At 34.4% G+C, this 20,659-nt stretch overlaps 3 protein-coding genes across 10 annotated transcripts; all 3 read left to right on the forward strand.

Annotated features, from left to right (window-relative positions):
* The first annotated feature begins 3,445 nt into the window (after window positions 1-3,445).
* LOC110939572 (zinc finger CCCH domain-containing protein 65) lies at window positions 3,446-13,512 on the forward strand. The gene is made up of 16 exons (XM_035990576.1): window positions 3,446-3,659; window positions 4,773-5,383; window positions 6,284-6,454; window positions 6,571-6,633; window positions 6,790-6,918; window positions 7,026-7,076; window positions 7,205-7,345; window positions 8,673-9,495; window positions 9,597-9,699; window positions 10,325-10,397; window positions 10,576-10,719; window positions 10,802-10,909; window positions 11,007-11,103; window positions 12,108-12,236; window positions 12,813-12,933; window positions 13,168-13,512. Exons 1-8 carry the CDS (start codon window positions 3,524-3,526, stop codon window positions 9,375-9,377), a joined length of 2,007 nt encoding a protein of 668 aa, XP_035846469.1. The 5' UTR covers window positions 3,446-3,523; the 3' UTR covers window positions 9,378-9,495; window positions 9,597-9,699; window positions 10,325-10,397; window positions 10,576-10,719; window positions 10,802-10,909; window positions 11,007-11,103; window positions 12,108-12,236; window positions 12,813-12,933; window positions 13,168-13,512.
* On the forward strand, window positions 9,505-13,224 carry LOC110939526 (lycopene epsilon cyclase, chloroplastic). Its single transcript, XM_022181085.1, has 9 exons — window positions 9,505-9,509; window positions 9,597-9,684; window positions 10,576-10,719; window positions 10,802-10,909; window positions 11,007-11,103; window positions 12,108-12,236; window positions 12,813-12,908; window positions 12,976-13,058; window positions 13,168-13,224. The coding sequence occupies exons 1-9, from the start codon at window positions 9,505-9,507 to the stop codon at window positions 13,222-13,224; spliced, it is 807 nt and encodes a 268-aa protein (XP_022036777.1).
* Window positions 13,513-13,655: 143 nt separating the features above from the next.
* On the forward strand, window positions 13,656-16,401 carry LOC110939574. Of its 8 annotated transcripts, none has more exons than XM_022181129.2 (7): window positions 13,656-13,959; window positions 14,072-14,180; window positions 14,820-14,906; window positions 15,248-15,391; window positions 15,488-15,537; window positions 15,638-16,078; window positions 16,190-16,401. In XM_022181129.2, exons 1-5 carry the CDS (start codon window positions 13,857-13,859, stop codon window positions 15,531-15,533), a joined length of 489 nt encoding a protein of 162 aa, XP_022036821.1. In that variant the 5' UTR covers window positions 13,656-13,856; the 3' UTR covers window positions 15,534-15,537; window positions 15,638-16,078; window positions 16,190-16,401. The 8 variants fall into 8 exon arrangements, with proteins under 8 accessions (XP_022036821.1, XP_022036822.1, XP_022036824.1 ...); XM_022181130.2 differs by having other exon boundaries at window positions 15,686-16,078; XM_022181132.2 differs by having other exon boundaries at window positions 15,254-15,391.
* Window positions 16,402-20,659: the final 4,258 nt, after the last annotated feature.

The raw sequence follows: 20,659 nt of genomic DNA on the forward strand, positions 1-20,659 counted from the left end.
CCGCCGCAATGCGGCGGGGATTCTTTAGTTATAACTAAGTCAATCTAGGACCCGTACGTAATGTTAAGCCTATCAAACGGGGAAAAATAGACGATGTAAAAACGTTCACCCACACACGCACGTTGCGTCGTGTTAACTCGCAAAATTTAGAACGAAACGTAAAAACGTTAAACCAAAGACGCACATTGCGATGTGTTAAGTCACAAAATTTAGAACCAAGCATAAAGCGAAAAATTTGTGGAAAATGAAAACTATAAAGGATCAAATTTGAAAGTAAAAAAAAAAGTTATGAGAATAGATTACAAAAGATAAAAAGTTTTGGGTTAAAAGTAAAAAAAATAGTTTTGGGTTAAAAGTAATTTATAAAATACTTTTGGGTGGAAAAACAAAAAAAAAAATCAATTTTTTTTGGAAAACCCCCAAAGCCAACGTTACGACAACCATATGCATAACCATTTTTTTCTTTGGAAAACCCCCAAAGCACATCACGCGTTGCGGCGGGGTGTAAAACGGTGTGTCAAATAGTATTAATGTCACACAACCGTCGTCGACCACCAACACTGACTCGACCTAGGATATGCGTATTGCGACGAACCTGTTAAACTTGGAAAATAGAGGTAAAAACGTTGAACCACACATGCACGTTACGTCATATTAACTCGAAAAATTTAGAACTATACGTAAAACGAAAATTTGCGAAAGACGAAAAAGTATAAGTGACATAAGTTACGAAGTTAAATTGCAAATAATGAAAAGTTTTGGGTTAAAGTTAAAAAACAAATTATGTAGGGTTAAAATTGAAAAAGATAAAAACCTTATGGTTAAAAGTAAAAAATTCAACTTTTTTATGAAAAACTCACAAAGCATAATAAGTTGCTATGCATAAAAAACTTGTAAACTTATATATGGAATAATAATAAAAAATATACCATTACTCTTTTTTTTTTTAACAACATCGACTATATATAAATATAACGGCTGGTCAGAGACTGAAAAGGCCAAAAAGAAAGATTACACATTACACAGAAGGATGAAATATCAAACGCAGTCCACTCGTACACTCAAATATAGATGGAATGGGACTCTGTCTTTTTTAGTTAAAAAAAAAAAAAACCTAATGACCTAATCTCTCTCAAGTTACAGCCGACATCATCCATTCATCCTGATCCAGCGCCGGTCATCCACCGCCTGCATCCACCGCCAGTCACCACCGCCGCTCATCCACGACACTACGCACAGCCGCTCCTTGAGTCTTGTTTCAAAATAAAGGTAATTTTGTTACTGTTTCAGTGTTTTGTTTATAACTGATGCCGTTTAGTTATGCAGTATGCACATCTAGGATTTTGTTTATAGGCAAAAGATCAAATACAAATAATCTTAACATACTAAACATACAAATTGAAGGAAAACCCAAAAAGACAAGGTGACATTTTTGTAATTACCACCAACTATCAAAGTTACAACCAAAAATATCTAAAAAAACACAATTTTTTTTTAACATTTTTTATTAAAAAATCGCTACATTTCGTTAGCAAAAAAAAAAAAAAATTTTTTTTTGGCTGCTACTAAAAGTAGCGATTTTTTAATAAAAAATGTTAAAAAAATAAAATAAAATAATTTGTGTGTTTTTTTTATTTTTTTAGGTTTTTTGGGGAGTTTAGTTTTTAGCATTTTAGCTTGGGTGGGGGGGGGGTTAGGTTTTTTTTAGGTTTTTGGGGGTGGGGGGGGTTGGGGGGTTAGGTTTTTTTAGGTTTTTGGGGGTGGGGGGGGGGTTAGGTTTTTTTTTAGGTTTTTGGGGGGTGGGGGGTAGGTTTTTTTTAGGTTTTTGGGGGGTGGGGGGTGGGGGTTTAGGTTTTTTTTGGGGGGTGGGGGGAGTGGTTAGGTTTTTTTAGGTATATTTGTAGAGTAACTTTGATAGTTATTGATAATTACAAAAATGCCACCTTGTCTTTTTGAGTTTTCCTTCAATTTGTATGTTTAGTATGTTAAGATTATTTGTACAAGAACTTTACCCTTTGTTTATAACTGTAAATGACTGTGAACTTGTATGTTTTTATATGAAATTCGAATTTTCGAGTCATTTTAAGAATCATTCGCAATAGTTGGTGCACATCAACCTCTTTGGGAGATCGAGAGCTCCATTCCTGATAAGGATGGAGGCTCTCGGAAAATTTGTCGAGGTTAATTTTGACCTTCGAGGGTCAAACAAAGAAATTTAACTTCCTTAGTTTAAGAAATTTGACTTTTCGATCGCAATTTCTGATGTATTACAGATGGAAATTTGACTATTCGGTTGCGATTTCATTCAAATCAATGTGGTTTTTCAAAATATATTGACTTTTGAGGTCAAGCACAGACATTAAACTCCATTTTTATACTAAGCTCATACAGTAATCAAGAAAATTTCTATGATCACATTGAACTTAGTAACATAATACAGCTGGGAAAACATTTGTGTGAGGAACTAGTAACAGAATCTGCATCAATTAGAAATTTTGAAAGTTAAGGTTTGACCTCAATGTAAAACTGTGACTAATGTACCGGTTAGTCTACTGATCTGTTGAACTTAAGCCTACAGATTACTGATGCAAAAATCACAGTAGGATCATAACAACCAGAGAACGATTATTACAAGAGAAATCTCACCAGGAAAAAAGATTCATCTAGAACTTATTGCACACTGAAATCATAATGCGATTAAGAATGAGTACTTTTTTGTTTATTGTTTATGTTTTGAATTGTTGGAATTAAAGATCTGAGAAGAGAACCATGGGAACTTGGAAACTTTGAACTTGTTTTTAATGGATGTATTGAATTATTTAAGTCTTTTGTGATTTGCCGTTTATGGATTTTTGTTTTAAACTTGTTAAGTATTCGGTATTTATGGATTATTTAAGCTGTTTGTGAACTTTTGGCGAGTTTTGTTTCACTAAACATGTTCTAAATATGTGATTATTTTAGTGTTCGTTAACAGGTATTAACATGTAATTTTCGTGTATATCGTGTCGTGTTCGTGTATGGCCTTTTGTGTATCGTGTCTTATCGTGTCGTGTCTTATCGGGTACGGGTATACAAGATATGCCAGCCCTAACTATAAAGCCCAATTACCAATTAGTCATATTTATATAAGTAGTTAGAAAGTTCCTTTTATGTTTAATATTTTATATAAATATTACCACTTATGTATTTAAATTGAAATGAACATAAACGAACAAACATAACCAATTGTAAATAAATGAACGAACATAAACGGACGTTCACGAACATAAATGAATGAACAAAACGTGTGTTCATGTTCGTCCGTTTATTAAATAAACGAACATAAACGAACTTCCCGCCGAACATGTTTACGGAGGCGGAGAAGGGGCGTTATTTGGCGTTATTGGGCAATTTAAAAAAAAAAAAAACACGCCCACTACGCGCGTTCTAACTAATCTCTTGGATTTTGACTTGGGTTAGGGTAATAGCCGAAAAACACAGTGTCGGTGTTTTTGTTGAAAACTCGGCGGCGGTTGCTTTTGAGATGGAAAAATCAGAAACCCGAAGCGTAAGAGAGGCTCCGATTTGCCGGAGACGGCCTCTTAGGAGCCGGACCGTGGATACCTTTCTTCATATTATCTCTCTCTGCTCTGATCCTCTCATTCATAATTCAAATTCAGGTATAATTATTGTCAATTAGCTTTTCTTTCTTTACATCACTTCTTTAGGGTTTTGATGTTCTGTAACTGTAAATTAAATATTTTTAGTTTTCAGTGGAAATTATGTTCCTTATATGTACTTTGTTAATTAACACTTGACAGGGGTGTATAAAATCATAAATTAGGTAGTTTGTGATCAATTTCTTATGTTTAGAGTTATCACTTTAACAAATCATGTTGTTACATCATTTGGAAGATTAATATAATATGTGCTCTATGTTTATACCCTTTTCATTCATGGCAAACAACTTTTAATCTTGCAAAATGCAATAAAGAACACTTTGTTTTCTCTATTGGACCAACTGTCGAAATACGAATGCAAAAAAGAACACTATGCTTCACACGTTTTGTCCATGAAATTTTTATGCATTGTAAATTAAAATAGAGGAACGTAGAATTTTGTTATTCTAGTGCGTCATCGGTCTCAAAATCTCGGACCTGAGTCCTCTAACTAGGCCTGTAATTTGTAAATCAACCGAACGAACACGAACAAAGGCATGTTCGTGTTTGTTTAAAACTTAAACGAACAGTTCACAAACGCAAACAAACTTAAACGAACATAATTTAACAAACAATAAACAACACAAATGAACATAATTGAAGAAACATTTATATAAATTAGTGATTAATTTCGATAAATTTCATTGGAAAACCCATTTTTATTACTACAAAGCCCAATTGCTAATTAGTCATATTTATACAAGTAGTTAGAAAGTTCCTTTTATGTATAATATTCATATGAATATTACTACTTATGTATTTAAATTGAAATGAACATAACTACTTATGTATTTAAATTGAAATGAACATAAACGGACAAAAATAACCAATTGTAAATAAATGAACGAACATGAACGGACGTTCATGAGCATAAATGAACGAACAATATGTGTGTTCATGTTCGTTCGTTTATTAAATAAATAAACAATCCCGCCGAACACGTTCACAAACAATTCATGAACGTTCGGTTCATTTACAGGCCTACCTCTAACATTGTCAGGTACAGTCGTTCATGAAGCTAATGACTTTCTCGTAATCTCGTTTGACGTTATATTAACTTTTTTTTCCATGTAGATAAGCCCATAAGAACCGATGTTCCCTTGGATTTCACGGGTAGCATACCTAATGAGTCCCTATTTCAACAACAAACGTCTATGGATGAAAGCCAAGTGGTTTTGGATATCCAAGAAGACGGTTCATATAATAAACATGTGAAATCAGCTGAACATGATCATAACATATTAGGAGAAGAGAAGGACCTTTCTCAAAAAGTCAACACCAATCCTTCAGTCAATGTTGATATAAAAAGTCATGATAATTACGATATGATTTGTTCTTCTCCCCATTTACCCACAAATGAATGTGCTGAAGAAGGAGAAATTGCTGGAGATTTTATGGATGTCATGCTTGAAATTGATACAAAATCTGTCGGCGAGACTGATTCTGAGCCTCGAGATTTTATACGCACTAAAACGGGACTTAAAAATGACGGTAATATAATCCCGTTATTTATAGAAGCAGTTAAAGATGGCGGTACAAATGTGGCGGGAGTAGTAAATAAAACCACAAGAAATTTGGTGGATTATTCGGAAATTGCTGTTCATGCAAAATCCCAAGAGTCTGCAAAGCGAGCAACTTTAAAAGTCAATGCAACAAAGAATCAGGATCAAGTATACCTGATGAAGGTTAGGAATCTATATCTATTTTTTAGAAATAATTAGCGTGTCAAGTTTGATGTGTCAAGTTTGATCATAAAAATCACATAGTTTTAATAATAATTTGGTTTTCTAATTAAAATGATTTTGGGAATTTTAGACATAAAAAGGTTACACTTTGGGTGACTTCCAACCTTTCGACCCACATTGTTTCAAACCATACATGCAAATACTTCTTACTATAAACTATTTAATTGAGTAAATGAGTATTGTAAAGTAATTTTATACTTGGCTATGTAAAACTACTTTTAGTTCTTCTAGTCATAACAATCACTTTTATTCCAAGCTCAGAAATGAAGAATAAAGAGAACGTAAACTGCAAAAAGATACCATTTGTCAAGATTCTGATATGTTTATAACCCTAGTAAATAATATCAGTGAAAGACAAAAGGGTACATGCACTAATCGGCCTTTGTCCCGATTGTTGAGTGTTATGTGTCTTGTGTCCAAGGCTTGATGCAAAACTACTATCGAGCCGGGGGTCTCGCTGGAAGCAGCCTCTCTATTCCTAAGGGGTAGAGGTAAGGCTGTCTACATCTTACCCTCCTCAGACCTTACCTTAGCTTTGCTATTGATGGGATTTACTGAGTATGATGATGATGATAAACAATATCAGTGAAGAAAAACAATAGTAACTGCGTTTAACTTGTAAAACCATTTTCGTTTGCTTTTTTGTGTAAAATTGACAACGTCTCTTGGACAAAAAGCTAAAATCACTAGTTTGCAAAACGATAACCCTTCGTTCTTGACACTTTTTTTTTCATTATTGCAACAACAATGTTTTTATTAAAACAAAATTACAATTTACATGATTACTTGATACCCCGTTTGACATGGTTTACATTTGGTTTCTATATCCATGTATAAAAGGACAGTGGTGCCCAGAATAATAAAAAGAGGCAGGGATCTTGTATGGGAGAAGAAAGAATAAACAAAAAGTCAAAGAAGTCTGTTGACCCGACAATCTGTCCTGAAAATATAACATTGTCCGGTGAACGCCTCGAGATTGCCTCTCAAGAAGTTGTTGCTTCTGTAAACAAGGTACTAATTTTTTTTTTAAATTATTACTTGAATCATCTCCATTTGCATTTTTATGTTATTCTTTTTTCTAAATGGTTGTCATCGATTAAGTAGCTGTTTTTTTTTTCCTTAAACAGGATGCCTGTAACGAGAAGAAAAAGAAGCGGGTTGTGACCAAGGAAAGAAAAGCAAAGAAAAAGGTTCACCTTTTATTTACTTATCTGAACATATTGAATTGTATTTTAAAATTAACTTAATAGATTCACATATGCTGTAGTGTTGCTGGATAGTTTTATTAGTTAATCCATTATAGGAAATACTCCAACTAACCCCGTCACCATTATAACGTTTTACAGATCAAGGGTAGAATTAAACGAGCTGAAAAGAGGTTAAAACTTGGTGTCAAAAGGTTGAAACTTCAACCAGTGGTTAAAGAGAAAAAAATAACATATTGCCGTCACTATATGAATGGAAGATGCCATGAGGTTATCTACTTATCTTATAATTTCATTATCTTTTTATTTCTTATTTTCATTATTAAATTTATTTTTTGGTACTTATGTAACACTACAAATCTATTCATTTATGACAGGGTGAGAAGTGTAAGTTCTCTCATGATACGACCCCTTTAACTAAATCCAAGGTATGTAATCCGGCTTTTAATCCATTTATTATGAATTGGTCAATTTGGGTTATGGTTAATTAAAAGTATTAGCTTTAAAATGAAAAGGAACAATTCAAACCGGTGATTGATGTTTCTTGATTTTGCAGCCATGTTGTCATTTTGCGCGTCACGCTTGTATGAAAGGTGATGATTGTCCATTCGATCACGAACTATCCAAATATCCATGCAATAATTATCAAACAACGGGTTCTTGCAATCGAGGTTCAGATTGTATGTTTTCTCACGAGGTATTATTTACATCATTTGTACTTATCTAATTGAAGTAAAATGCCTTATTTTCTTTAAATATTTCACATGTATCCATCTAAATTATAATATATCATAATTAGCTATTAGCCTATTTCAAAACACTAAGGGGTTGTTTGTTTACCTCTTAATGAGGTTCTTAATGGTTCAGACCTCTTACTTTTTCAGCACTTAATGGTTCAGACTGTTTGTTTCACGAGCAGATGTTTGAATGGTTCAGACATTTGCCTCTGAATGGTTAAACATTATACAGAGTCTGAATGGTTAAGACCTCTAATCTGAATTGGTCAGACATTTGCCTCTGAACGGTTAAGCATTATACAGGCTCTTAATGGTTCAGACCCTCTTACTGGTTCAACACTTAATGGTTCAGACCTCTTACTGGTTCAACACTTAACCATTTAGATGTTGCCAAACAGCCTCTAAGATTATCATATTTATCCATTTCATATTAATTAAAATAGAATTTAGTTTATTTTGTAACAGTTTGTGTCATTGAATAACAAAGAGAACATCATATGCTGAGAATCTGAGATGATCCCTAGTAATAACGTCTTATTCTTATCTGTTTATGCAATTATAAAAAAAAGAGTAAAATGCCATTTTCGTCCTAAAGATTTGGCCAGTTAAGCGACTTTCGTCCAAAGTTTGTTTTTCCGCATCACCACCACCGCCATCGCCACCGCCAATAACAAAGCTAAGGTAGGGTCTGAGGAGGGTTAGATGTAGATAGCCTTACCTCTACCCCGTAGAAATAGAGAGGCTGCTTCCGGTGACTCGATAATAGTTTTTCCGCATCTGGATCCAAAAGGTTTGAAATCATTCCACTCCATCCATTTTTCTCCGTTAAGTTAGGGGTATTTTCATCTTTTCTGTTAACGTAAAGGGCAATTTGGTCTTTTTCACGTTATGTACAAGTATTTTGCATAATGTATAAGTATTCAAAAGACCGAATTGCCTTTAAGTTAACAAAAAAGACGAAAATACTCTTGACTTAACAAAGAAAAATGGATGGAGTTAACGTGCCAAATGAAAATGGCAAGATTTCAAACCTTTTGGATCCAGATGCGAAAAAACAAACCTTTGGCTGAAAGTCACAAAACTGGCCAAACCATAGGGACGAAAATGACATTTTACTCTATAAAAAATAAAGTTATAAGTATATTTTATTCACTGTGAAATTAGTAAATAGGATACTTGTGCTTTAGAAGTGTAAATATGATATTATGAAATTTAGAATGTATGTAAAAGTCTTACCTTTCAGAAGGATGTATACGAAGTTAATTATCTTTTTATCATTATTTTCAGATACAGCCGAGTGAAGACTCCTTAAATGAATCAAATAAGTCAAAGCCCGAACAAAAACCTCCTTCAAATTCCGGTTCTAAAAAAGTAGAAACAAAATCATGTTCGGTACCCAAATTTGTTGATATTACACCAAAATCTACCCACCCACCAAAAGGTATAAACTTTCTTTCACAAGAAAAGTTGCCACTAGTATCCCGACCACCGAAAGGTATAAGCTTTCTTTCACAAGAAAAGTTAACAGTAGAATCCCGCCTGGCTCCTAAGGTAGATTCTGAGGTCAAGGAAATTACCAGAACACCCCCGCTGCTTCAAGATTCTGAAGAAAAAATGAAAGTGCCCCCAGTGGTACTACTACATGATTCTGAAGAAATTACCAAAACGCCCACTGTAGTTCCGCGTGGTATTAACTTTCTGTCGTTTGGTAAAAAACCTGGTTTGGATTACTCAAATGGTGGATATTCTTTAAGAATTAGCAACAGAGTTGAAAAGTCTCGGTTAAGTAATGTAGTAGGTGAGGGTTTAACGCCTGGTTCAACGACAAACGTGGTGAACGAAGTCAAAGTTGACCGTTCAACAGATGGACCGAGTTCTTCAAAGAAACCAATGCCGATGATATCATTCATGTCAAGTACATCACAGAAAGCACTCCGGTCAACTTTGGCTTTTGCATGTGAGTTAGACTCGGGTGTAAAGTCAAAAGTTTGACCATCATCTGCGATGAAGATTGCGAATTGGAATACAACTTGCTCAAAGATTGATAAAAGTTTTATTTTGTGTAAATAGACCGACTGCAACCGATTTTAGTTATTTTTACAACTGAACTGTAAGTAACATGTCGTATTTTAGTTCCAAATAGTTTACGCTTATAATCATTATCAATAATATTATCGTCTACCTTACTATCGTCTATGTCTGAAATTTTAGGTCATGGAGTCAGAAACAGATGTTAAATCCTCCAAGAATGATCGGTTTGGAACAAGTTGCGTTTTATCTGGTCCCATCAGTTAGCTGGGTATTATCGGGCTTTGTGAGTTTTTTGGTAACGGGTTGTCACAGTTATAAAAAGAAATATAATCAGTTTGAGATAAACAATTTTAAATTGCTTATGGAAACAACTTGTTTCACCATCAAACAAGTTGATAGTTATACATACACTTATCTTTCATCTGAACACTTACAATTGGCTATTTACTTTAAAAAAAGTTAACTATATGGGCTTTTTCAGGACAATCATTATGGTATTAGTTGCAGTAAATTAGTTGATCTGATTTCAAGATTTGGTTCTCATTGTTCTGATCAATCATAAGTACAACATCAGAGCCTTTTAGAACCACATTTTGTACAGCTAATCAATGCAGACTTTTGCTAGATCCTTTCAGTTTACACGTATATAGATATTTTCAACTTTTAAGCCTTCACCTTTTGTATGGGTACAGCTGATTAAGTTTTTACCTTTGTACTTTTCTTATTACGGACGAGACACTCCCTAATTCTACACCACCTAAATACCCATAATGGGGTAATCATGAGTGTATATGTATATACCAAGTGGCATCAAACCTATCTAATATATATATTTTTTTAAATATAAATTAAAAAAGAACATTTTTGAACTTGTAAATAACAAATTTATTCATTTTTTTTTCCATAAGCACTCTTTGCGCATGTGAAATCAAACGCGGCCACCGTCATGGCATCAATGGTTGCCATATCAACATTTTACAGGTAAAAGCTGTTAAACCTTGGTCTGTAGCTAAACCGGAAGAAGTTATTTTCTATTTTTCGTCTAACTTAACGTTATGCTAGAATTGCGGAAAAAGTGTAAAGTTCATTTCTATTTCATGTGGTTGCCCTTATTATAAACTTTATAACACGACATATTTTCATATATTTTCTATTGCAGGTTGAAAGCATACCCTATGATCCAAGTCTAATGGTTTTCATGGATTATCGAGACTACACGAAACATAAATCTCAATCATTAGAAGCACAATATCCAACATTCCTTTATGTCATGCCCATGTCTCCAACTAAAGTATCCTTCGAGGTTTGTTCAATGCACATTTTCCCATATTACCCTCATGATCACCAACCTAGCCTGTATGATTATGTCAAACGGATAAATGCAGGAAACCTGTTTGGCTTCAAAAGAAGCCATGCCTTTTGAGTTATTGAAGACAAAGCTCATGTCAAGATTAAAGACAATGGGGATCCGAATAACCAAAACTTATGAAGAGGTACTCACTTTTGGCCTCTTTGATCCAGTTTAGAAATATCTGTGTTGACTTTTGACCTTACTAATTTGGTAGTATTTTGTTACTTGTCATTGGGAAGGAATGGTCGTATATTCCAGTAGGCGGATCATTACCGAACACAGAGCAAAAGAACCTTGCATTTGGTGCTGCTGCTAGTATGGTGCATCCAGCCACAGGTAAAAAAAATGTTCGGTATAATTTCGTTATCTTCTTTAACCAGTTGCTTAATATGATTGCATTTAAAGTTTTAGATTGCCGGATGAAATTCAGATTACCACATCAATCACACATACGTTAGTATATATCATGAATATATTTTAAGTAAGCCTGTATTTTTTTTATTCATAATAGTATAAACATTCATATTCATTCATTCATTCATATAACATTAAAAGGCTAAGTTGTCACATCAAGATAACTTTAGCCCCTCAACTTTGGTAATAACATATTTAGCCCCTTAACTTCAACAAGGTTTCTCTTTCCTTTACATTTTGACCTCTCAACTTTGACAATGACATGTTTAGCCCTTCAACTGTAATAAGGTTTTTCTTTGCCTTACACTTTATTATAATTACCATTTAGACCCTCAACTTTAGTTTTTTCTTTTCTTTCCCATACACTTTATGATAAGTACTATTTAGACCTTCAACTTTAGTTTTTTTTCCCTTTACACTTCATAGCAATTACTATTTAGACCCTAAACTTTTAGGTTTTCCCCCTTTTACTTGTTTTTTTTTTTTTTTTTTTTTTTTTTTTTTTTTTTTTTTTCTGAATGCAATGTTTTCCTAAATTCCGTATGTACTGCCGTAACTAAGTTATTTTAACTACGTTCCGAACCCGCTCTGGCATTTGTTTTTGCCGACACCGTATCGAACTGAACCGTGGCATCGTTTTTTCATCGTCACGTAGAATGTCCTGTCATGATTTGCCTATTTGTATCTACGTTTCGAACCCACCGTGGAGCGCGGGCGGTAACCCACTAATTAGTTATAATAATAATAACAATCAATATAAACCATAACTGTAGACACAAAGAAAAGATAATTACATAAGTTGTAATATATTATGAGAATTTGGTAACACGATGGTCATGAAAAATTGGTTAAAGCAAAGTCAACTTCAAATATCGTGAGAAATTGACTGTTTAATTTGTAATTTACTTGCTATGCGCAACAAACAGGATATTCGGTTGTAAGATCACTGTCAGAAGCTCCTAATTATGCAGCGGTAATTGCAAAGATTTTAGGACAAAGAAATTCAAAACAAATGGTTGATCTTGGAAGATACACAACCAACATCTCAAAGCAAGGTATTCACGGAACATCATTATTTATCTTAATTACTTAGAAATCCATTTTCAGATACATATACATATACATATATATTGAGAGAGAGGAAGTTTCATTTCAAAACCACTAATATGTTGAGAACTGCCGGACCGCTTTAATATGGTTGACTAGAATGCATGTATATATCTAATATATTTAAGATTTATTTTAAAAAATATGGTATTGGTTGTCTTTTTTTCTAAACGCACATGTGCAATATACATTGTATGCACATGTATATGCATATGTGCACATTTTTGTAGTTTCTTATAAAAATCCATAAAAAAAAAAAGAAGATAAAGTCGATGAAAGAGTGGGGAGAGAGTAATAAACCTTACTTTTTTAACTTTACATTTTTCATTGAAGTGCAGTGTTCCGAGTTTATGCGGTTTCGAACACAATATTGGTTCTGAAATGAGCGCACCCATATATATTATGGTCATGGTTAATAGTATAGATGGTTTAATTAAGTCTTAAGAGTCTTATGTGTGAATTACGCAGAAGTTCATGAGTTTTTTTCTCTGCATTTTCCTTAATTTAAATTGTTCTTATATTAGCTTGGGAAACACTCTGGCCACTAGAAAGGAAAAGACAGAGAGCATTCTTTCTCTTTGGATTAGCGCTGATTGTCCAGATGGATATTGAGGGGACCCGTACATTCTTCCGATTGCCCACTTGGTACGGTTTTAACTTTATTAGTTTTTGTTTAGTTTTGTTCAGATAGACCTTTGTTTGATACAAAGATTACATGCCAACAGTGCTCATACGTTTATCCACACGATGAAAATGTTGCCTTTCTATATGTTTATATGAACAAACAAATTATAGGGGATTTCACATTTTTAAAACTTGCATTTCGCACATTATTACTAATAATCATAGCACTAATAGTATAGTGATGTTTCTTTGCAGGATGTGGTGGGGGTTTCTTGGATCTTCGCTATCCTCAACCGACCTAATAGTATTTGAGTTTTACATGTTTATCATAGCACCACATAGCCTGAGAATGGGTCTAGTTAGGCATTTGCGTTCTGACCCGACAGGAGCAACTATGGTAAAAGCATATCTCACGATATAAATCACTCTAGTCGCAATCGGTTTAGATTGTTTGTAGGCACATATATGTATAAACCTTATGTGTGTTGTATCCTTACATCAACACAATCATTACTTATGTTTCTTGGAGCCATGCTAATGAAGATGATGACATGGAGATGGAGAGTAAGGATATATCAGTAAATGCAGTTATGGTTAGAGATAGTATTGCACATAATTTGTTGCATCATAGCCAAGGCTTGAATCTGTAAAAACATTGTTAATTTCATGAAATTATATGTTATTCTATGTTTATAAAAATTTAGTATTTTAAATCTTGAAAAGGATTGGAATTATTATTATTATTATATATATACAAATGATGAAAGGCCTTAAGAACAGTTCAAGTTATCAGGTTTATCATGACTGCCATCTGCCCGTCATCTTCCCACCTCTGCAAAACTTGTCATCCACCCTACCACAACACTTCATCCTTCCACTTTCTACCTTCTCATCCACCCTCCCATACCACCTAATGCTTCGAATTGCTACCACCGCGTCACCTAATGCATCTGTCCCTCACCAGCACTCTTCTACGAGATAACGTACGCCAGCGATACAACCACCACCAAATTCAAGGCTTTCGTCAGGCAATTAGGGCTCCACCAGGTACGATTTGCGCATTTTAGGTTATTCTTTTCAACTTTCATTGTTGGTTGCAAAGATAGTTGGGAAATTGTTTAACAAATCGACTGTTTGTTTTTAAACTTTCGCGTCTCAGAAGGGCATCAAGCAACCGCGCTAAACACTACTCCACTCTCAAACTTGCCGCCCTCGACACAACCACAACCAAGTCGAAGGCTTTCATTAGGCGATTACGTCTCCAGCAGGTATGCTTTGACGATTTAGGTTACTATTTTCAACTTCGACTGTTCATTAGGAAGAAAGTTTGGGGAATTTTTTAATGAATGAGTAATTTTTTTCAACTTTGAAGTCACATAGGGTAATGTAATCTTGAAGAAGACGCTGAAGATTGATCGATCTTAAATGTAGTCGCCTGTTTTTGCAGCTTTTTTTAAAGCAAAGCGGACCTTCTTTTGGGTTGCGGCTGTTTCACTTTTTCTAAATAGACCCCTTTTCGGACTACTGTGATCGACTTATTTTGTCAAGCAAACTACCCTTAGAGTGTATTAGATACAAAACAGCACCCAAATTCAGCAATGATAAACACTAAACATAACTAAAAGTCATCATCAAATGTCAACGGATGATAAAAGTGGTTTGCATATTAGTGACAGTTGCACTCAGTAACATGAGTGTGCTGCTGGTCCTCATAACAACTATAAAGAGACCATTCAAATCAGGGATTCATATTGTCAAATTAGTTTCCTTGAACAACCAGGTGCGTTTAAAGACTATTTTTAATGGCTATATGACCCGTTTATTCAAACCTCTTTACTTAGAAAAGAAATTTACTTTACTTTTCTTTATTGCCAGGAGATTGAATATTTTTTTATGTTGAAATGTAGAAGAGATATATTTTGTATGTTGTGCGATAATCAACATCCCACCACAACGCGCGAGAAGGCGTCAACTTGTGTAACGCAGTTACTAAGGTTTGTATGTGTTTGTTTGTTTACTGTTATATTTTTTATAATAAAGAAAATGTGACCCACTTTCCTACCAATATCTAATCAATGTAACAGCATCCACAAACCTTTTAAAAAAATCCAGCAAGCACCATCATTTAAAGTAGCAACTCATGCTACTTCATTAAACAAACCTTAGTGAGTTCAACTTAAATGATATAAAACTCTTACTACTACTTTGTTAAAACAAGATATTGAAAGGTACATAATCCGACAGTAGAATGTGAGGGATCTGTCACGGTAATATTATATCTGGCTGGTCACCAAAATAAAAAAGAACATGTTTCTTATTATGATTAATCGTATAGCCTCAGCGCTTACAGATCAACACACTGGCAGCCACCCGAGTGTAATGAACTCCGTTGCCATATGAAGCCAACTTTGGTTGAATCAACAGATGCAACCAAAAAGCTTATTGTCAAAGTGGGAAGCCAACTTTTCAATAGATTATGGTAATTTTTCCTTCACTTCTTTACTTTGGAAGGTTGAGTTTTGGTACTTCGGCTGAATTGGTGTTTACTATTACTAATGCATCAATCCTTATGCAGGGTACTCCTTTTTGGCCACATTCGTACTTACTTTACACGTGAATAATGTGGTAATTTTCACTGCGTCTATAAGTTGTGATGGGTAATGTCATTTGTTTTAGATATAAGTTGTGATGGGTAATGTCATTTGTTTTGAATAAATCAACTCAGTATGTTCGTCCAAAGAAACACAAAGTGAAATTCATGAACGGCAATCAGGTTGCGTTTCGCCTCAGTTCGATAGGATCACACCAGAATTCCTACCACACTGCCATGGTACTTCAGTCTCTTATATTGTTCAAGCAACATAAAAAGAATATGAGCTACTTACCTCTGCTTCTATTGAAACCCATAAAGGTGCGTGCATTAGGCCCCACATTCTTTTTTCGTTTTGTGCTCCCAATAAAGTTGCTGTAACTTTAAACGTGGCATGTATTTTATTTTTTTTTCCTTTATTTTTTGAGTTTGAAACTATCTGATGCTTGTAGAAACTTAACCGTGAAACAAGATTGTGATAACCTTTTGTGAAAACAAGGCGATGTTGGTTTGGAGATAACATTCAGTCCAAAGACATACTTGCAGTCACTTCAACATCCATCTCCGAATACAAAGGTATGCCTAAATGAACGCAATTTGTGAAACCATTTACCTTACTAGCGAATCTGCTTTCTCACATAACTAGATTGAAGTTAACCAACATATAACCTTATTTTTGATTGTCAGGAATGCTACACCTAGAAATGACACCGGCAACTACAGTGGCAATCAATCAAAGCATGGAAAGCACACTGTAATTTTGGTTGTCATTGTATAATAAAAAAAATCGCAATCAGTTGCTTACGTCTGTACGCCGTGTTTTTATGCCTCCGGCCCGCCGCAACGCGCGGCGGGTCAAAATTATAGTATATATACAATTCACGTCGTCCTTAACTACAGTACCTGTTTCTAAGTATACCTAACCTGCATCTGCCGGTTTAGGCCACGTGATCACAGAACCCCATGTTAACCGTGCAACACCGACCCAGTGGATTTAGTATCAACTTGATATAGTTTCTTATATGAATCGGTCCGTTTAGGAGGCTATAGATAGACGATACAGAAAACAGAGAGACAGAACCTGCTATGAAATCCGGCAACCCTAGCGGAGTTGCGGTCGCGCTGCGGCTGCAACGGCCCTTCCGGCGCGTCCTTCACCTCGAAGCCCAAATCCGAAGGTGAGGAACCCGTTACTTAGTGGTGACGGTTTCGACTGATAAGCGTCGGTGGTACGGATTTTGAAGGAATCCGACCAAGAGTGTGGCTAGAGTTCCGCCCAGTTCCGACGGTTTGGACTGATAAGCGTCGGTGGTACGGATTTCGATGAAAGGAGGTGAAGACGACGAAGATGATGGTGTTTCGGAGACCCAGCCGCCGTCACCGGCGAGTGTGGCTAGAGTACGTTCCACCCAGTCCCGCAAAGAAATCTTGAAAGTGTAGTAAAACTACCGTCACATTCTTCAAAAAAGAAAAGTGGATTTGTATGTATAATTATATATTATAACCAGGTTGTTTTATAAAACCATTCAACTCAAATGGTTTTAAGAACATTAATAACTATAATATTTTTACTATATGAAAGCAAATGAAATTTACAAGTTTTAAAGTAGCAAAGTGTAACTCAATATTCTTTTTTCATTTTCTGTGTATGTCTTTAAAAATATATAAAACATCAATCAAACTAATAATATACTAATATTAATTCAATATTTTCAAAAAAAAAAAAAAAACGATTATTAGCATGCATTCATTCTTTCTATGTAAAATTGTAAATTATTTCATTTTGTGTTTGCAAAATAAATAGAATCAACTATTTGTAGCTTGTGTACATTCATGATAAACTACAATATTAGCTTCATTTTTCTATATATTAACATTTGCAATTGTGAACAGTGTTAATTCAATATAATAACATTTACTGGTTTGATTTTAGTTTGTGTAGATACAATATTGTTGTTTTTTTTCTTTAATTAACTCACATTGCCAACTCTTATCATACCATCCTGAACTTTAATAATTCTTTTCCATAAACGATTTATGTTTCTATCCATGAACTTTAAAAGATTTATCATTAAGAAGTTTAGTAATAATCATCTTCCTATGAGAACGGTTTACGTTTCGATCACCAACCTTTAATAGAGTTACCACACGGTACTTAAAGTTTAATAAAGTTCATTTTTTAACAAATATTGGTTCTTTTATCTTTTTTATAAGTTTAATTCTTTTTTATTTTACTTATTATTTATTTAGCTTATTATAATTAAATTTAACTCTAGAAATATTATTTAATTGTGTTACTTGCTTATTTTTACCATCGTTTAGATTAAAGACTACATAGTTTAAATTAACTCTTCAATATACTAGGTAACAAATTTAATTATTGATTCACTTGCTTGATTATAGTTAAGGCTAACTTTTAACTCTAGAGATGTTTGCTTAACCTTGATGATTGCCTATTTTTACGGCTATATAGATTAAAGCTTGTATGGTCTATAATAACCTATCGATATATAATGTAACAAATGTATCCTTGCCAGCACCCTCCTACGGCTCTGCCGTAAAGCACGGGCTCCGAAAGTAGTTGCTCAACAACCACAACCACAAATAAAATTTAAATAAAAGAGCATTGGCACGAAATGATTAAGAAGCACATGACATGGGGCAAGTTGATGCATGTTGAGTTTGAATATTGATGCTTATAAAAGGCTTAATGTATGTGTGTGACATCTAGTTCTCGATTATTTGCTTTTATTTTATCCTATTTGGATTATCATGTCATACTTTAAAAAGCCAATTACTTAAATTAACAACTTGTTTAACTAAGACTGAGTCAAGCATAACCCAAGTATAATCATTAAAACAAACTAACTGCAATTAACTACTGAATAGTTTTAGGAGGTGAGGATCAAATATGAAGTTTATTTTGGCTAGGAAGGATAGGAAGCAATAAGATTTGGATATGTGGCAAAACTTAAAATAAAGAGGAAGGGTATTTTAGTCAATCTTATCCTTTTCTTCTTCCTTCTTCTTCCCAGTAACATCAAAACCCACCATTTTCAAAACCCACCATCTTCAACTATTTCTTCACTTTCTATCTCAATAATCACTACATTATAGTGCGATTTTCGTCACCAATCATTGAATCAAACACCCGATCAACGTGTTCTTCAGCTTTTTTGAAGAAAACCCAGTTTAATTTCATACAAAATCTCGTTTTTTCCTGTGATTTTGAAGATAATCACTCGATCCGTTCGATTTGATCGCTGACAAATGTTTCTATCATTCAAATTTCGTCAATCGTTGAAGAAACCGACTTCGATCCATGTAAGAAATTCTTTAATTTCATTTTTATGATCTGGGTTTTTGATTTAGTCATTGCGTTTTACGATCTTGGCGGGGGTCCGGGGGCAGCTGTGACAACCCTCAACAAATCAGGTATCCGTACGACTTAATTAATACTTAATTACTGCTTAATTACTGTGCTTGATTGAAACTATGGATAAACTGCTACCTGAATACTGATACATGTACATACTTGCATCATACTCTATTTGCTGTCACTCTATTATTACATGTTGAACTCTAGTGACAACCTTGATGCACAAAAGTACATTAGTACAATAAACGGATAACCTATTAAACGTGCTGTCATAACTAGCACCAGGCAGGTACTGCCTCTAAGGCCTGTAAGAGCCAGAGATAGTTTGCTACACTGGTAAAGAGTGTAGGGATATAAGGGTTGTAGAACTGCGTCACTAGGAGATAATTACAGTGACCGGATGTGCCTAAAACGTACTCTAAGTACAAAATTCAGCACTTTAATTAAAAATTCAGCTTTAAGCTAACTAATAAAGTGCCAAAACATGAGAAAAATATTACTAGACACTTTTCAAAGTGTCGAGAATAAGTTGTGTCACTAAAAATAATATTAACGACACTTTAAAGCTTTGTTAAACACATTAACGGATCACTATCCGACCGAACAACCGGACTTTACCAGGAACATAAAAATATTGCCATCAACATTGTTTTTATTTTTGTGAACCAGTTAGGGTCCCTGAATACCCTAACACCCGCTGTAATGCATAACACGCTAGTAACCGAGTTAACCTTCTAATCACCTAACTATGTCCTAACTAAATGGTTGAAATTGAACTAAGACCCCCCCCCCTAACCGAATTCGGTCCCCAAGGGGACACCCTTGTCCTATTTTTGATTATTTAATTCACACTTGTCTAATATCAAGGTTACATAAGAACCCTTGGATAATTAAGTTAGAGTTTGCCTATAAGTAATAACTATGATCCATCATAATCTTCACACACTCAACATCACAACATCACACTCTCTCCCTCTCTCTTGGTTCTCGGCCGAACACCCACACTCACAACCATCCACCTTTCGATCTTGATCAAGCTATTCCAAGGGCATACAAGGGTCAAGGATCTCATACGAGGAGGCTTGGTGCATTCAGATTGTGAAGGACCTCACCTCATTGCTTTTATCCACGCGTTTTTCGACTAGTTTCTTCCCTAGCCTCGAGCTAGTAGTAAGTGACTATAAACGCTCTCTTGATCTATTTTAAAGTGGTTAAAATGAACTATGACGGTTAAAACTCATGAACTTACAAGAATACATGTTAAAAGTTTACTAAAATGATGAATATGTTGGATAAAAGCTATGATGTTGTGTAAATCTTGTAAGACTTGTTTTGTGTGTTTATTTAGTGCCGATCTATGTTGTGGTAGCACGGATCATCATCTAACCCAGATTAGTCATGTTCATGAATCATGACATAGGGTATGTTAAGTGTAAAAAGGGGTTAAATGATGAACACTACCACTTACAAAGCATGAACTTGTGTAAAAACGATTTTACTTATGAAATAGTGTTCTAAACTAGTAGATCTACGGATCTACAAGTGGTATTTTCAAAGGACCAGTCGTCAAACGAAAACATACTTTTAAAACCGGATCTTTCATGAACAAGAGTAATTTTTAAACACACAAGTGTGTAAACACTTGTGTAACACTAAGTTTCGACAAAGAACTATTTCTGTCAACTTTTACAAGAAGATGTGAAAATATATTTTCTTTAAAAACGAGATTCACAAGAAACCAAGTAGATTATTGCAAAGATCCACTAAAAGTAATGGGA

This window comes from Helianthus annuus, chromosome 5, assembly GCF_002127325.2.
Source record: "Helianthus annuus cultivar XRQ/B chromosome 5, HanXRQr2.0-SUNRISE, whole genome shotgun sequence".
In the NCBI taxonomy this organism is placed as follows: Eukaryota; Viridiplantae; Streptophyta; class Magnoliopsida; order Asterales; family Asteraceae; genus Helianthus; species Helianthus annuus.

Coding starts and splice junctions, on each gene's coding strand:
- LOC110939526 (XM_022181085.1), top strand. Junction 12,237..12,812: donor AACCAACATCTCAAAGCAAG/GTATTCACGGAA, acceptor TTCTTATATTAG/CTTGGGAAACACTCTGGCCA. Junction 12,909..12,975: donor GATGGATATTGAGGGGACCC/GTACATTCTTCC, acceptor AGTTTTGTTCAG/ATAGACCTTTGTTTGATACA.
- LOC110939572 (XM_035990576.1), top strand. CDS start 3,524: ATGGAAAAATCAGAAACCCGAAGCGTAAGAGAGGCTCCGATTTGCCGG. Junction 5,384..6,283: donor ATCAAGTATACCTGATGAAG/GTTAGGAATCTA, acceptor CATGTATAAAAG/GACAGTGGTGCCCAGAATAA. Junction 7,077..7,204: donor CCCCTTTAACTAAATCCAAG/GTATGTAATCCG, acceptor TTGATTTTGCAG/CCATGTTGTCATTTTGCGCG.
- LOC110939574 (XM_022181129.2), top strand. CDS start 13,857: ATGCATCTGTCCCTCACCAGCACTCTTCTACGAGATAACGTACGCCAG. Junction 14,181..14,819: donor GGCGATTACGTCTCCAGCAG/GTATGCTTTGAC, acceptor GTTGAAATGTAG/AAGAGATATATTTTGTATGT. Junction 14,907..15,247: donor TGTGTAACGCAGTTACTAAG/GTTTGTATGTGT, acceptor TTAATCGTATAG/CCTCAGCGCTTACAGATCAA.